We start from the raw sequence: 18281 nt of genomic DNA, 5'->3' as shown, positions 1-18281 counted from the left end.
AACAGTCATTTAGGTGGTTGCTTGGCTCTCTCCACACCATTGGGACTGCAAACGGCATTGATGACCTTTTGCAATTCAACCACTGTGAAAGCTGTGTTGTACATGTAGCACAGCATATATGCGGAGCCCAAGGCTTGTCTTGGTCACCAACCTTGCATCCGAAGTAAAGATGATATGCCTTCTTCACTTGAGAATTGATACTTTTCTTCTGGTTGGCAAATGTCACTTTCCCACAAATATAGCAAAAATTGTCCGCGGTATTAACACACTTTCGAGGCATTACTGTTCTTTATTGTACGTAAATGGATAAAATAATAAGTTTTATGTAACAGTAGCTTGAACTGTCTCGCACAACGTCTAAAATATTTTAAATGCTGAACCTATCTGATTGGGCTTTATATAGTACACTGCTTACGTCAGCATCAGCAGCCGCCTGGCATTAGTATAATAGGCCTACACATGTATAGTACACTGCTGACGTCAACTTACTTCAGCAGCCGCATGGCATTAGTATTGCATTGCATCAGAAAATGATGCAATCAACTGTGGATGATGTGAGCATGATGGTATTATGCAATGTTACATCATTATTCCGGATGTTGCTGCAGTCCTACTGGAGAAATTTACACAGTGAAACATAGAAAATGAGGTATATGAATATCTTCAAAACGAGAGCCAATACAAATTTTTCTCGGTTATATTCGTGTTCGGCACACCAAAATACTACAGATTAGGGCCTTTTCAAGTCAGTAATGATTTCACTGTTGACCAGTATATACGAAGAACAGATCGCTAAAGAAAAGACACGTAGACACGTGCTGAAATAACACTCGAAGACGATTCATGAATCAATGAAATACACTCACTCATATTGTTTAATCTTATTCTGCGTCTTTGACATGAAATAATTGAAGGAATCATGTTTCAAAAGCCTTAAACAATTGCTTACGTTGCTGTTACACATGTAACCTAGTCATTGTGACGTCAATGAAGTTCTTTGGACGGAATAACCACGGGGGCAGTTCAAAATGACCAATATTTACACAACATTTGTAAACGATAAAATATATCCAATGAGCTAATGTTTCTTATTATGTGATGCAATTCCGACTCAATAAAATTTGTCTTTTGTGTACTATTGATACAGATATAAAATATCCGGTCACAAATAAATTGCGGTAAATCTGGAATGTCTGCATCTTGTAATCACCCCTTCAAATGATTATCCAGCAAATGGAATGCTTAGTAATGCAACTGGTACTTTTTAAGTGGAACACTGTAAACACTTTTATTGACATCTATATATACCGAGTCAAACTATGTGACATCACACGAAATTTCCATTGGACATCCTGTGTTGAAAAATTATATCTGTGTCAGATCTTCTATTTATCTGGAAGGACACTTGCCCTTTGAATTATAATTGTAAACAAATCTACTTTTGAATGTTACTGGTTATCGAACTGATCATTATTAATTCAACTTGCGCCTGGGACTATTTCTTTACCCACAATAAATAAAACGTGTAGCGTCGGAGTCAGAATGAACAAAATTATTTCTTCTTTCTCTCTAAACTATTTCCACGAAAATAAAAATTATGCTATAAACATAATCTCATATGGGTAAAGATTTAATATTAAATTTAAGAAACTAGCCAGATAATGTCCAATTTGTGCTCGTCAAGGCTGGCAAATGCTGGATCTTATTCAACAAGTTTCATAAATTCAGTATTATATGTGATCCTCTGTTTCTCAAATGTATGAAACCCCAGTATAATATCTCATAAAAGGAACAGATACCTATCAAATTAAGTCAACATTTAAAAAGTTCTTCAATTAATAATGGCTGCTGAATATCACAAGTAAATATCATCTTGAAATAAATCAGTCCCAAAGATATTTTTAAAAACACAAAGATTTCAAATGAATTTATTTTAATGTCTGATCCGCTTTTGCAGAGACCACTGATTATGTACGAAATAAATTTTCGAAAAAGAGACAGTGATTTCCAGAGCTGAATGCAAGTGACTATGTTCTATGTTGTAAACTCCTAATTACTGAGGACACGTTTCTGAATGCAACATTAAATGCATTTTACAAGATAAGTACAAATTACAACAGTAAATAAAAAAATGTTTGTCTGTGGAAATATGTATCTCTTTTCAAGCAAATATTTTGACCGTAAGACGTAGACAAATTTTATATTTATCAGACTTAATTGCAGATGTAACTAAATAGACTCACCAAGGCTAATAGCGCATGCTATAAAAGCCGTCATTTCTTCACGTCGACTTTGGAAACTTTGGTCAGAAAGTAAATAGTGACCCACATCCAAAAAATATTATATACATTCCCTTGTGAGTGATGAACATGTGCCCTTATTGGCTGTTTACAGGAAACTCTTTTTTAATGTTGTTAAGTATAGTTTTCCTCTTACGTCAGCATCATTACCCTAATTAAAACAGTAGTACGTACAAACTCTTGTTTAAGAAATACCATTCGAATACAGTCATTGACAGGTCATAGATGCTTGTTCTATTTATGTCCCAGTTGTGTAGAATTCCATAACTAGGTCTTTTAAAAGGTTGAGGTTCGACAACTGGGTTCAATATCACTCTATTTCTACATTGCTCAAATTTAACTTCTTTTAATACTTGCCGTTTTCTCTCCAGTAGAAAAAAAATCAACTCGCAACATTCCTTTTCTACAGGCAATTTTATGTATTTAACCCGCTAGTATTACAGCAATCAAGGAATTTGGGAATTAGAAGAAACTACAATACTTTTTCCATTAGTTTCAATGAAAATTTGGTTTATTATCAATTCAAATATAAAAAATCTACATCATCAGTAAATATGTGCAGATGAATCATGTTCCTTTGTTATACATGAAGTTTGACTTAAAACAGATGTTAAAGTTTGAATTTTGGACCATGAATTGCCCAAACTCATCTGGCACTGAACAAGACTATTTCCATGCTAGTCAGAATGTCACTCCCATTTTTAAGATCAGCTGCTGTCCTACAAATAGACTATACCATCACAGCAGATATTCTAGGGGTGAAACAACTCACCGATATATATCAATGCCTCTAAAAGTTTGATACACACATCGAAATTAGAGGTGGAGAATTAATTAAAATAAGTATTTATATTTTAAAAGTGACTTTTAATCTTTCATTGCCATTAATTAGTCGTTTGTTTCTTTATTCGTTACTTGTATCTATATGTTTCGCATCACAAGTTGCATATCAAAATACATGTCAATAAGCATCATATGCATATTGTTTCATCCATAAGACATTCTAATTGAATTTTACCTCAATGAAGATGAGATGGGACAAATTTTTCTGGAGTTGTTATTGAAATGGTTATGTGCCCTAGTTCACTATGTATTAACAGTAGATACACGTATTAGATAGACTACACGCAAAGCAGCGTATCTCACCATAATGAATAAATGCCAAAACAAACTTCATTTTACATTTTGGAATTATGTATGCGCTATTTGCTGTGTATGCATACTCTCAGGAGTTTCACTCGCAAAAAATATATCAGCGCCCCCCCCCCTCTTTCTCACACACACACACGCACACACACACACGGAGAAGTCCTCTTGTACACAAGTTTTTCTGTTACAGATAATTAAAAGAATTTCCAACCACTCCTTTCTATTAGCCTACATCTGCCTGACTTGGAATGGTATATCAAATAAGTATACTCACCTTTTAATTTTTGTAAAATTTTTGTTATTTATTCAACTTTTCTTAACAGTTAGATAAAAACTCTGTACAGCGTCGAGTACAGTTGTATATGCGCGACTTTGAACTAATTGTGCGTGATCTCAGATTAACGTTTAGTCTGTTAGTCGTGAATAGCACAGTGCCAAGCAAATAGCATACAAAGTAGGGAATCGGGATAAAGGTGCATCATGAAGGAAAAAATACAGAAATTCAGTACCTTCAAAGTGTGTTCAATATCCTGATTATTTAAATAGTAGCTAAATCACTATATTCCATCATGTACTTCTAGAAACAGTCTACTTTCATTTGAAAAGAGAATAGCATGACAAGTACCTACAATAGACAGAAAATGAACAATAGCTAAAGTACATAAACATGCAGCAAGCATTATTACATTTCTAAGAATATGTCAAATGCCATAAACATTCAAAAAAGAATATGGCATTCTAAAACTGTTACAAATGCACCTCACGACAGGCAGGTAAAAATATAAAAGACTCAACTGCTGAACTAAGAAGTAACATGTGTCCACTAATTAATCATGCAACTTTATAAATTATTTCAACATGATGTAATCATAAATTATTGTTACCCTAATAACTTGCCGGGGTTTAACTATTAATTACAGGCAGCTACGTGCATGCAACGTCTCGTTCTTTTCATACATAATTTTAACTTCTGAATGTCAACGGGTGTTTTGTGTACTTGTGTGCAGACTCATTTGCAATTCAGCAAACGTGTAGAACCAACTTTTGTCCCTACCCAAATTCATGTTATGTGTTCTTCACTTAAAATCTACGTAACGTTTATTGTTTTTTGTTTTTATTTAGGTGGGTGACTGTCCACGTGACATCGGATGTCGAGTGTTTAGTCTTATCCGTAAAAAAAAAAAAAACAGTTGTATAGATCAATAAAGTTCACCACGGGCAATGTATGCTGTTAAATAATAGTATAGCACCGTAATAGCGTTGTTACTTGAATTTTGTGATGGTTAATACAATATTTAAAGTGGTCCTACTATTGTCCACTTGATTTATGATAGTTAATACAATATTTAAAGTGGTCCTACTATTGTCCACTTGATTTATGTTGCTGTGTTTAATTGGTTTGGCAGTTTCTTATTTTCTGGCATGTTTGCCCAATGTCTCGAAAATACATAGGAATATCTAAATCTTGTTAATATGAGATGATCCACATATTTTTGGGGACAGAGAAACTATCATGTAGATAAGATAAGACAATAGGTCAGAAATCAACCCCGTAGTGAAGCACAGCCAATTTAATGTCTGAATATTTAATTAACAAGCGTTGTTGTTCGCGATTTAACTCTCGTGACAATCTGATTAAAATCAGATATCCGATGCCATGTTATTAATATAATCACTAATGTTATCAGCCAATAAGATGAAGTCTTATATGTTCGTGGTTTTGGGACTCAGCAGTGTGGCTGAAGAGCATCAATGTGTGCCGAACGATTTGATTCACTTTCAGAGTTTTGAAAGCTGTATTTCCGTTGGCTAATGCAAAGGTCACCAGAACACGACCCCAAAGCCGTCGCTGCCAAATCTTAATGTAGGACAGTGGAGATCTGATTTTAATCAGATTGACTCACGTGAGATCTTTATAATACAAGCCTTAATACTTTGCAAATACTTACTAAATATGTTCAATTAAATCATCGAGAGTTAAAGATCGAGTTTCAAAACAGTGTCGTCGCTAGTGGGGTGCGGACCGCACCGGGTGACACCATCTCAGAGGGGTGACACCAAAATGAAAAATTGCAAATTTTACAGAGCACACACTGCTCGGTCTAGTCGGATTTCATAAGCGGATAACCGATCATAGTTAAATACATGACTAGCAGGCACAGCAGTGGCGTCGCTAGGGGGATGCGGGGGGTGCGGACTGCACCGGGTGACACCATCAGAGGGGGTGACACCAAAATGACATTACTAAGGATTCTGTATAGTCTGTTACGGAAGGAGGACCATGGGGGTGACACCATGAGCTACCGCACTGGTGACACCAACCCGAGTGACGCCACTGTTTCAAAACTAACCGGTGGGGCTATAAAAGATAGGTACCCGGTGTTATATATTCTGTATGACTGGTCAGGTGCGTAACATACGCGTATCAAACAATGTGTGGAACCTAACACCTATTAAATCATGTAACCAATAAAAGGCCACCAGCCTCTCGTATCGTAGGGTCTTTGCCTTTAACATGCTCGATTGATACCAGATCTCCACCAACACACGTGGGCATTTGACCTGATGCAAAAAATCTACAACATTTCATGTAATTCCTTTCAGTATTTTTGTACATATAGGATCGCACTAAACAATGCCACTCTTTGTCGACGCCATGGCCCCAGTCGATTTCACTAATACTTTCTTTTTTAAAATCAAACAAAAACGAATTTACGTCTGCTCTGTATTATTGTCATTGTTATTGGTATCGATTGCACAAATATATCATGCGATCATTAAAACCTGTGATACGATAAATTGCCTCCCCCCCCCCTGTTGATACTAATGGACGATTTCAGGATCTGATGTTATTTATTCATTAAAATCCGCAATTTTGTTGCAACCAGATCTGTACATAACACACCGCGTACAGTTTAGACACAGTTACCATGTAACAGCCGTATGTAGCCACGAAATTCAATATGGCAACAGGATTATAGAGTTATATGGGGTTGCGTTATTCCACGTGACTTTGCAAGACGTCAAACATTAGTTTAATCCTGAGATATTTGAACATATCGTCAAAAGGTCCTTTCGACCGATGGAAGCACAAGAGACGATAGAAATATCGGTCTAAAATGTACACCTATGTGTTGCGGACAGATCTGTCTGCATACATTCATCGAGTTCATAAATAGGTGACATCAGACCCCCATATCGCCCATCAGAATCAACACAGGTTTGGGAGCGGATTTATCGGACTAAATATCATACAGCTAGTATATCCACGGGATCTTATGGTAAGGGCAGTTAAAGTTTCACATTATACAAATGGTTAAAAAGATATTAGTGATTTTTTTCCCTCTGATGGGTTATTATGCTGAGGTTTAAATGTATCCGAAATCATTTGCATCATTTGATAATTCATTTCCGTTACTATAAGCACATCTTTTGTATTCGCTTCCGTTATCAAAAGCAAAGCTCACTTTATTGTTTTGTTTTTGCTCTTCCCCTTCTAAAACCACAGGCCTAGACTGTTCCATTTTCAGATTTCAAATAGGTTCCCTAAAGTATATCAAATGCTAAATCAGCAGAATGTATAGCGTTCAATGTATCTTGAACTAATTCATTTTTTTTTAAATTGTGTAAATTTTACTTACCAGGCGTAATGACCCGTGTAAGCACGCACATCATTGTATCGTTTCAATAAGGCTGCATCTGCATATTAGTGACGCAATCATTGTGTATCATCTTTACCTGACGAACACGGTAGAAAAATACCAGGGATAAAGTTGTAAGGGTCTCTTGGTAACGGAAGTTAGGTAGTATGCTATATTTCTTGCGCATGTACAACTTGAATGAGAGACGGTATAATTTTGTTTCATACTTAATTTTCAATAATATATTATTCAACAATTTTCTTTGTATAAGGATATTTTTAAAAGGGCAGTAACCGAAGATAAATCTTCGGTGTCTACGTGATTAATTTTAGATTTCTGTTTTACTAAGAACCCTTATGTTTTAAAACTGAAAAGTATATTGTTTAATTGAAGATACTGCAAAAAGTGCTGGGTATTTATTTTTAAAGTTAACAGAAAATCAGATCATACAAGTTGCTATCACTTCACTCACCCTTATTAAATTCTAATTTATTACATCAATTTTCAAATATTTTGTCAATTAAGGGACAAAATTTAATGATGACAGGGCCGTACCAGGTTGACTGTATCCAGCATAGGCACTTGTAACAATGTTAAATTATATATATATATATATATATATATATATATATATATATATATATATATATATATATATATATATATATATATATACACACACACACACACACATATATATACATACATTCATATTATAACATATGTAGACACAGGTATTCAACTCCCGCCACCAACAAATCTTTAAGTTTTATTCTCACTATCATAGCAATAAATAATGAAATTTGCGGCCCGTATCAAGCATTATATCGCTAGAAGAAGCAATTTTCGTTATGTTTATATTTTGAATTGTGTAAAATATATTTCATGGTGAAAGCTGGATCACGTTTATTTCCATGAATCGTCCGAAATTTTTAAGATGTTTTGGACTTGAGAAACTCAGATTTACTTTTAAGTGGACTCTGGCGATTTAAAACTTGTTAGTTGTGAATTTCCGCTATGTACGTTCTTCACTCACTCACTTAGCAAATATACGGCAGCGTACACGCGACCTTGACTTTGGATATGGAGACGAGCAGCGATTTCTTCTGGATGTCTTCGGGACCTACAATACTATGGCGGCCGGATGATTACGATTTTTAAACGTATTTTGGATAGCACAGAAACAATGACGAATGTTCATTCTGCACCTCTACCCAACTTACGTCCAGCAGATCTGGGTGTGCACAGTTTGTTAGGTGTAATCAGTAGAATAAACAGCATAGACCCTGATCTGCAGCCAAATTATGCATCCGCAGATCCGGATCTTTGTTGATTGCAGATTCACTTAACTTATAAGTGAGTAATGACAGTGCATGTTATATCTCATTCCGATACAAGTCACCCAAAATACAACTTGCATTGAACATGTCCTGTTGAATATTCCCGTATTTGATCAAAATTGATTGGGAAGTTTTAACTTGTTCAGAATTGTTATACATGTTGGTGAATACACAACATATGATGATCAACAAACAATGGATGCAAGGCCATACTATTAGCTTATATGATGTCTGTACAGGTGAGCTAAAAACTAAGAATGAAAACAAGTGACTTCTGCAAGATTTACTTTGTTCCTCAGCAAAAAACACCTTGGTTTAGACAGAGTAGAGACAATAGAACAATAACTTTGAATCTAATACAAGTCTGAGATATGCAGATTTAAAGCTGCATTCGTTTCTACAACCAGTATTAAACAAGCATCATATGCATATTCTTTGTAGCACATAACTATGCATGACTGTCTACCTATGAAATTTCACCCAGATTGTCCAATTCATCTTTTTTATTTTTTTGTTAGGAAACCTTAGTTTTGCATACTAAAAACAGTACTGATTACTCTCTGCGCCATGAAGGTTTTGAACACAAGACTCGATTTCCCCTACTGTCAAAATCATGTCAAGCCATAATAATAGATTTACAAATATTTTGCAAAGGGAATGAAGCTTAAGGACTCACTGTAGTTAGTTAATTCCAAAGCAAGTCAATGCAAGCACCATGAAATTAAAATTCAGTAATTTTAAATTTATTTAATGCTCTTGATGAAACCTATATTTATCAGTATAGACACATCCTTGATGACAGTTTCTGTGTAGAGAACACCAAATGAGCTGCAGCATTTTCTTCAATCACATGTTTTGAAACATGTGCTTTCAATTCTGCACCAAGGAGTCGGGTGCTAAATTTTAGTAATGAGGTTTCCAAGCTAAAGTCTACAAAAGAATAGACATTTCATCAATAAAATAATTTTTTTTTTTTTCAGTTACAGCTAGAAAAACCTCTAAAAGATTCTTTTTATTAAAATCTTACTTTCACTAATAAACAATCATGGCCAGCCAAACCCATACATATTCTATGTTCACTCCTTTCTAGACTCGTTCCAATTTTTCCAAATCATTAGTACTGTGAGTCTTTAAAGGTGAATCCTGGCTATACATGACAACTAAGCAATTGCACAATTTTGTACCATGAGGACAAGTGTTATTTGTTTTAAATATGGGCTAAAATAAATGTGGGTTTTATATGACAATAACATAAAGAAAAAATGAAAATAAACATTGAAAATAAAAAAAAATCATTGAGACTGTAGCATTTTTCATCTATTAGGTTACTACATACCATTGTCTCATAGAAACACGATGTACAATTTACATGTGATATAAATAAATATAAAAATCCCTCTTTAATACACATCAGAAACTTATTACATACAATTTTGGGTTACATGTATATTATCAACATAATATAATATTCTAATATAAAAAAAGCTCGCTGCAATGATAGCATATATAAAGCTGTGAATAGCAGATAGTTAAAATCACTAATGCTGAAGTGAATGGTGTGCCAAGCAATCAGGAAAAGACCATATTCTTACATTTTCAACAGTAAATTAAAATCTGACCAAATAATTGAACATATTAACATAAATTAAAGACAGTATCTACCTCTCAACAAGCTGTGTCACTTGTTATGTGAAGATTAACAAACCTTGTACCTTGACATACAGTGGTCCCCTTCTAATAAGGTAGCACATTTTGCAGTGAAATCATGGCTTTAATGACGGGGTGGTCTATATATAGGGAAACAATGGCAACAAGAGTCCCTTGAGGGTATGGATGCTCTCCTGACTTAATAGAATTTTCAGGAATCCTAGATAAAAGATTAATTTGAATTGAAAAGAAACCAGAGATGTCCATTTATATTGTCCATGTACTCTTTTTAACTGTTGAGTATTGAAACGACCTCAGACATTCTTGTGAAATTCTAACATACTAAATTTGATAACAGAAATATTTTCTTATATGTTGGGTTAACATTTAATAAGATACCTGTTAATACAGCACACAACTCTTTTGGCATGACCTTTCACCTGGAACTTGGAATGATGAACTGAATCAAATGTTCATTGAAGTACAAAAAAACCCATGCAATCAATGACCTTTGATTTTTACACCATGATCAATCAGGTGTGATTATCGATGTGCTTCATAAAAGTGTAGAAGTGTTGGTGGTCAAATCTGCACCACTTTAATTCAGAACCAATTATATATTGCCAACTGTTTTACAGAAACAACCATATCAATGCCAGCATCTGTGCAGGAGTAGTGAGAATATTATCAAGATGGCCTCCAAAGTGCCATGTTGTAGGTAATATGTGCACCATTTTCAGTTAGAACTAGCTACATAAAAGCTATAGTGTTTTATTGAAAGCCTTATGTCAATATGATCATCCACCCAGGAGAAGTAGCCAATGAAAGATTTTCATTTTATACAAGAAATACTACACAATACAAAATAGAAGAATTTAGAAAAAACAGCCATCAAAAGAAGTAGCTGTTATGAGATCATTGAACATTCTGGAAGCTCACAACTGCATCATTTTTACTTTGGAATCACTACATATAATGTGAAGTGTTTTAGAGAAGACCTTGTATCATTACAACCATTTCTTCACTAGAAGTAGTGATAACAAGATTTTGAAAGTAGCTGCCATGGCCATGGCTGGATTAAGACTTTGGCCATGGTGGGAGGTGGGTGGGTAGGGGATGGCCATGGCGCTTAAGATGGAGGGCTCTTATAGACCTACAAATACACTAGGAAATAAGACCTTAGACTGTCCTTTACATGTGTATAATTACTATAGCTATATTAAGATAAGTATTAGCTTAAACCTATATATGGTTTATTTAAATATGTGTAATTGTATTTACAGCAACGGGGGTGGGTGGGGCTGGGGTATGTGCCACCTGTGCCCCCTTAATCCATCCCTGGCCATTATGTTGAAAGTCTCATCAGTACAATTTTCATTTTAGACATGATATACCTCATATCTATATGACTGTCTCTTCCTGAGAAGTATCCACAATATTTTGAAGATTGCTACTACAATGGCCATATTGGAGGTCTGATTGGCACCATTTCTATTTAGGACCTAAATCTTTTACCCTTTATCTTGCAAGAGAAAATATATAATTTTATTTGGAAGGATTTATCTGTTGAAGATTTTAGCAATTTTCAACCTTTTTCCTTTTACATCCTTTTTATTAGATATTTGTGTATTATCTTTGATGACTATATAGTTATGCTTATTTGGAAGGGTTTATCTTCTTAAAGTTTTAAAAAATTTCCCTTTGTATTTTTAGAACTAAACTTTCTATTGGCATGATATAGCCAGGATTGTAATGACATGCCAAAGCCCATATTGGTTCAGTGGAAGTAGCAATAACAAGATTTTCCAGATGGATACCCTGATGGTCATACCGTAGGTTTAACTGTCACCATTTTCATTTGGTACCAATTAGATTTCATCAGAAGTCTTTCAGTGAAAACCCAGAGTAGATATAAGACGATCCATTCCGAAGATGTAGAAAAAAAAAGGATTTTCAAGATGGCAGCCATATGGGAGATCAGATTGTCCTCATTTTCATACAGGCTCAGCAACGTTTCATAAAAAGCCTTTAAATGAAAACTGAATGTCAGATAAAACCATCTAGTATCAGTATCAATATTGTTTTAAAGAAGGCCACCATAACAGCCATACTGTATATCAAATCAGTAACAGTTTCATTTAGGACCAAGCAGATATGTCAGATCAGCTTCATTTTCATTTAGTACCAACCAAATATCATAAGAAGTCTTTTAGTAAATAACCCATCTTTATCTCGCTACCTGTTCAGGTGAAGTAGCAAAAACAACTTCAAGATAGCCACCAGATTCAAGAATGATGGATCATAGGTATCTGACCAGCAGAACTAATATACATTACTTTAGTACTTGTTAAGGTGGCCTCTCTTGAGAGAAGGGCTACTGCAATAGGAATCATGACTATATCGATGCCATGTGGGACACTCTTATAATATTCAATTCAAACTTATACTGCATTAAACACACACAGTGTTTACATCAGACATAAGGCATAATACAAATAGCAGCTGCTGGTAGCATGTAAGGACCCTGATGGTGAAGGGCCAGTTGTAAAGACCCTAATAGTGAGGAGCCACCTGTAAGGACCCTAATGGTGAGGGGCCACGTGTAAGGACCCTAATGGTGAAGGGTCACTTGTAAGGACCCTAATGGTGAGGGGCCACTGTACTCATATGCATGACTTGCTCGTAAATCTGCTAACAACCTGACTTGTGTGTGTGACGATTTGTTTGGGAATGAGAAGAGATGTCAAAATATTTGAGCTTCCAACAATCAGTAAATACTACTACCTCTGAATAAATTAAGTATGTGAAAAAACACCATTTCTATATATGGAAATTATCTAGGATTTCTCTGCTTCACTGCTAAAGTTTGGCTGGCAATGCAAAAACAAAAATAAAAATAAAAAATCAAAGGAAATTTTGCTAACAGCAGAATTAATATACTTTTTCAGATAATATGATTATATGAAAAGGTTTTCTCCCTTGGCTTTGGTTGCCAGGTTTCATGCATGTGCATGCAAATTAGTGCATTAACATGACTATTTGTGTTGACATGTTCATGTATTTATGCTTTCGCCCTCAACTGTAATTTATTTAAATGAAGTTTTTGATACTCATATCAAAATGTTAGCTTTTTACCAGTTTTCTACAAAAATTTTCAATGTTCTTTAATTAGGATACAGAAATTTGTATAGTCTTTCAACTTATGTAACAAATTAATTTCATTAGTCACAACAGCTGAGGCTTCTTATGAAATGCATGCACTGTACTAATTCAGTTCCAAAATATTCAAAAATATAAAATACAGAGTCAACCTACAGTGAGTAACCTATTAAATTATACATTACACAGCCAACCTACTGAGTAACCTAATAAAATATACAATACCCAGTCAACCTATTATAACTGATTAAAATATACAATACACAGTCAACCTACTGTGAGTAACCTATTCAAATACACAGTCATTAAGTTTAACTCTGAATAAATGTATTTGTTCCTATAACCAAACATAATGATCAAAAAAGACCTTCTGTGAAAGCATGGATATAAATAGCATGGAAAATTATCTTATGTGCTAAACATAAACACTTAACCTATGTTAGTAAAGCATAAAATATAGGTCACAGGGATCTTCTCTGGTTGTAAAAGTGTAATACTAATAGATCCAATTATCAAGTTCATGATACTAACATAAATAGTACCCCAAGAACTTAAAAACACAAAATTTTAACAAAGCTATTGAAACATGCAATACAACTCACAAATATCTAAATTTACCATATGATGCTGCAGTAATAATTTTCATGGTTCATTCCCTCATCAAGAGTCATGATTCTAGGTAGGGTAGTATGAATATGGCATGCCAAAAACTAAAAGTTTCAGACATATCATTCAACCCAAATCAGTGAAGTATAAAATATAGCACAAACATAGATCACAGTGAGTTATTCTTGTTGTACTAAATGTTACATAAAGTTTAATGGCTCTAGTATGAACAGTGCTTGTGAAATAAAAACAGTTACCAGAGTCATCAGTAAGCAAGAAATATAGGCCACAGTGACTTACTTTTATCATATATATATATATATATATATATATATATATATATATATATATATATATATATATATATATATATATATAAAAGATGTGGGTATCACAAACAATTTTTGACCGTGGTATTTCTAAACATAGTGATACTACCTAGCTGGGATGTTTTCAGACAGGCATCTGTCACTGTTTTAAAGAAAAATTCCATCAGTCAGTAAATGGAAAATATATCTTGCTCTGATTTATAGTAAAACATCGTATTATATTTAATATAATATTTTTAAAAAATAATTATCTTGAAGAAAAAAAAAATCTTATCTCAAAAGAAAATTGCACCTCCTCACAAAAAAATGAAATGGTCATTACCTTATAGTAGATGAATTTGCTATGTGAATATTAATTGTTGTATAGTTGTTGTTGTTGTTGTTCTAGGGTTTAACGCCATTTTTCAGCACAAGATAGGCCATATATGGCGGCCAGTATAACTGGTGGAGGAAGAACCCTGGAAAACCCAGGAAAGAACCACCGACCCACGAGAAGCTACTGGCAGGCTTTCCCACGTACCCACGTTAGCCGAGCCTTGGACTCGAACATACGCAGAAATTGTTGTATAAGATGTTATTTAACAACTGCAACTAACATAAGTTGATTACACTATCAACACCCTGTAAAAAAAACCCACTGTGCTGACATTCAAGAGTTTGTTGATATAAATAGGAAGTGTTAATGCCGAAGCCTACAGTTTACTAGCTATACTATTGATACAATAAGCAGGGAAACTTTGAATGGGATGCCGACATCAGGGTAAGATATTAGTGAGGGCCAGTAAACATAAAATACACTAACAAATCAGAAAATATTAAGTGAACTTGAGAAATAACATAAAACAGAAAACAACTGTACTTCTGAAAATCTTAGCATGATTTGCAATCTTACAAAGGAACACATGTCCTTAACACATTAACATTCGCTAGAAAATAACTACAGAAAGACATTAATTCTTGCTTTTTAATCTGAAACTGTTCCAAAAATTTGGATTTGAACCTGACATCTTTCACAACATCCCATTTGGCCAACACATTAGGAAATGTGACACATGTCAAACATATGATTAAAGGTTCATGAATATATATATATATATATATATATATATATATATATATATATATATATATACACACACACACATAATGATGAAAATTAATTTCTCATGTAAAATGAAAACATACTGTTAAAAGTATTTAATTTGTAACAAGATTATTTGGGAATTTCTGTATATTCCTTACTGATGGAATTAGCAAAGTACTGGTACAATGAAAAAGTACCATGGCATGTGCTCCCAGAAACCTAAGATGGTAAAATAATAAAATGTGAAATATGAGTCACATTGTTCTTTTGCTTAAAGGGTGTAGTACAAACAGATGCATACAATCATCGTGGTGCTGTAAAATGGCTGGACATGCACTGCACTGATAATAATAAATCAAATGTGATGACTCTAGAGTCAATGAGAAATAAACTGATGATACAGTCTTGAAGCTAAGTCAGTGAAGCCAGAAAATGGGTGATTTGTGTCAAGAAGGTATGATAATCATCAAGATGTATCTCCTCATACACCAAGGTTTATGATACCAGCTATATGAGTATGTAAACAAGGTGCTACAAACTAATGTAAAAACTTAACCAAAACATGTACAAATAATGTAGCTGTAGGTACAATGTTAACTCCTTTAGCTTCCTCCTCAAGGGGCAGGTGCTATGAAATCCATTCCAAACTGTTGTCTTGGCCCTGAGAAGAATGGCTGAGATGCAGAGAGGGTGTACATCTTTTATATGTGCTGAGACCGATGCTGGCATAGTACAATAGCTCTCCTGTATTTTGTTCTGGTGAGCTGGCATGATGTGTTTAGAAACTCAAGATAAACCGAGACCATTTGTGACAGATGCAGATACAAACCATGATAGGAGCTGAGTTTAAGCTATTTGTTACATTCTATATTTAAAATATGAAATAAACAACTTGTTAAATAAAGTTTATCACAGTCCAAAGAAATATCGCACAGGTGGACCAGGAATATCTTCTTCATCTGCTGAGGCAAAAGACACGACAAGGTCGACATACTTCTGGTTTGTACTTGCCTTCAGCAGTTTCAGCATTCTGAAAAAAGATTATTATATGTTGAAATCAAGGAGATAATAAAATTAAAACTGAATATTAAACATCTATTTTAGTGAATATTCAATACAGACATATATATATATATATATATATATATATATATATATATATATATATATATATATATATATATATATATATATATATATCCACACACAAATATAAATGATAATGTATACATACCTATATAAATCAAACCTTTTTATCATATCTTGTATTAAAAAAAAATATTAACATTATTAGTATTAAAATACTATTAAATATTAACAGGAGCCATTACTGATTGTGGCACATCATAAAGGGTTTCCTGAACTACAATTTATTCTGCTAAGTCTTAAACAGAAGAACCTGTGTAGAGAAGCACATTTTGGAGAATGGGCATTCAGGGGCAATAACCCCTTTAAATGATGGCATGCAATGTGGGAATATGGGAAATCCAAAACATTAAAGGTTTCATCATTATAAAGCTGAAAACCAAATCTGGATGAAATTCAACAACCCTTGGTAAAGTAAAACTAAAGAAACAAAAACCATATGAAACCAGAAATCAGGGGGCACAAATCATCTACACAATAGTATGAAACTTTGGAAGATATTACACTTTAATGCATACAATGCTGCATGCCAAATATTATTAAAATCCAACAATCCATTGTAAAGTAATGCTGTGGAAATCAAAGTTAGTAGGGTAATTATCAAAAGCTAACAATGAAGGGGCCATAACTCCTGTATGTGATGTTGTGGAATGATAGAATTCAAAGGTCTTATCAGTATAAAGGTGTATCTAAAATGTGGTTGAAATGAAACACTTCCCTTGGAAAAAAAAAATGTAGTAAAGTTATGTTTCAGAAACTAAAATTAAGCGAGTGAAAAATCTGGCAAATAACTCCTGTAAACAATATCATGGAATGCTGGATACTGCAGTTATTTGAGATCTCAAAAGTGTAATGTTGCATGCCAAATTTGGTTGAAAACCAACAATCCTTGGTAAATTTAGTCTGCAGAAACTAAAATTAGGATGACATACTCTGCCTTAAATTATGACACAGAAAGCAGCAAAATGAACTTTTTCAATATACAGTCAAAAAAATATTTGTTAAAATACCTGTTAACCTCCAGTAATGATATACTGCAAAAACGAAATTATTCATGGACTGACAAAACTGACAGATGGTCAGCTGGACTGCCAGATATACAGATGTAATTAATACAGGGATCAATGGACTTCAATGTGTTGTGGGGTCCTAATAATCACATGAAACAGAATTTCAATTAGACATTTGTCCCTCAGGCTTTTATCAACAAAACTAAACTAAAACCTTCACAAATTTTATATGAATGTAGCCTTGACCCAAGGTTAAAGGAATAAGCATGTTGCAGAATGAATTGCCATGGCTTCATAATGATTCATTCCAAGTATGAACAAATAACACTAAAGAGTTTAGGAAAATGACTGAACTAAAACTTTATCCAAAATTTGTTATGAATGTGACTTTCACCCAAAGGAAAATGGGGCAATCAAGAGTGTCACAGAATTAACTGACTTAGCTTCATAATAATTCACACTGAGTATGACAAGATTCTCTCCTATGTTATTGAATAACCATAATCAAATTCATAACTGTTGACACAGCTACCCCTACCATCACCTCCAGTAGAACAGTGAAAGCAATATTTTGCTTCCACTACTTTGGTTCCCCAAAAATTGGTCAAGTGCACTTCATTGCTATCATACAAAAAACAATTCTAATGAGAACACAGTTAAGACTAAAACTTCTGCCAATCTAAAAGAGGTGGCAAGTTTAAAGAAACTGAATTACATGTATATGTACTAATTTATAAGTCAAGTCCAACTCCAAACTGCACTGACCAAGATCTGCCATTGCATAACGTGCCGGTAGGTCTGGGCCTATGCAGTTAGTAGTAATCAGTAGAACAAAATATATGGCAGAACAGAATGGTCTGAATGGGACAA

General features: G+C 34.1%; 2 protein-coding genes across 4 annotated transcripts in view; both read right to left on the bottom strand.

Annotated features, from left to right (window-relative positions):
- The window catches only part of LOC149801025 (uncharacterized), a 28065-nt gene extending 25686 nt beyond the window's left edge, over positions 1-2379 (bottom strand). Inside the window, exon 1 of one of the 2 annotated variants that reach the window (XM_089955052.1) lies at positions 2244-2379. In XM_089955052.1, the coding sequence (XP_089811178.1) occupies positions 2244-2277 (34 nt within the window). In that variant the 5' untranslated portion in view covers positions 2278-2379. The remainder of the gene's footprint in view (positions 1-2243) is intronic. The other variant, XM_089955053.1, reaches the window with a different exon arrangement.
- Positions 2380-8698: 6319 nt separating this feature from the next.
- LOC149801024 (ubiquitin-like modifier-activating enzyme 6) overlaps positions 8699-18281 on the bottom strand; it is a 136262-nt gene continuing 126679 nt past the window's right edge. The window contains exons 34-35 of one of the 2 annotated variants that reach the window (XR_016420575.1): positions 13509-16285; positions 8699-13470 (exon numbers count right to left, since the gene is read on the bottom strand). Coding sequence is in view for 1 of the 2 variants with exons in the window: in XM_089955051.1 (XP_089811177.1) it covers positions 16165-16285 (121 nt within the window). In the remaining variant the exon portion in view is untranslated. Of the gene's footprint in view, positions 16286-18281 lie in introns of both variants that reach the window. The other variant, XM_089955051.1, reaches the window with a different exon arrangement.

This window comes from Sinohyriopsis cumingii, chromosome 4 (assembly GCF_028554795.1).
Source record: "Sinohyriopsis cumingii isolate HCF-2022 chromosome 4, ASM2855479v2, whole genome shotgun sequence".
NCBI lineage: Eukaryota > Metazoa > Mollusca > Bivalvia > Unionida > Unionidae > Sinohyriopsis > Sinohyriopsis cumingii.
This window is presented reverse-complemented; position numbering and strand designations above follow the sequence as displayed.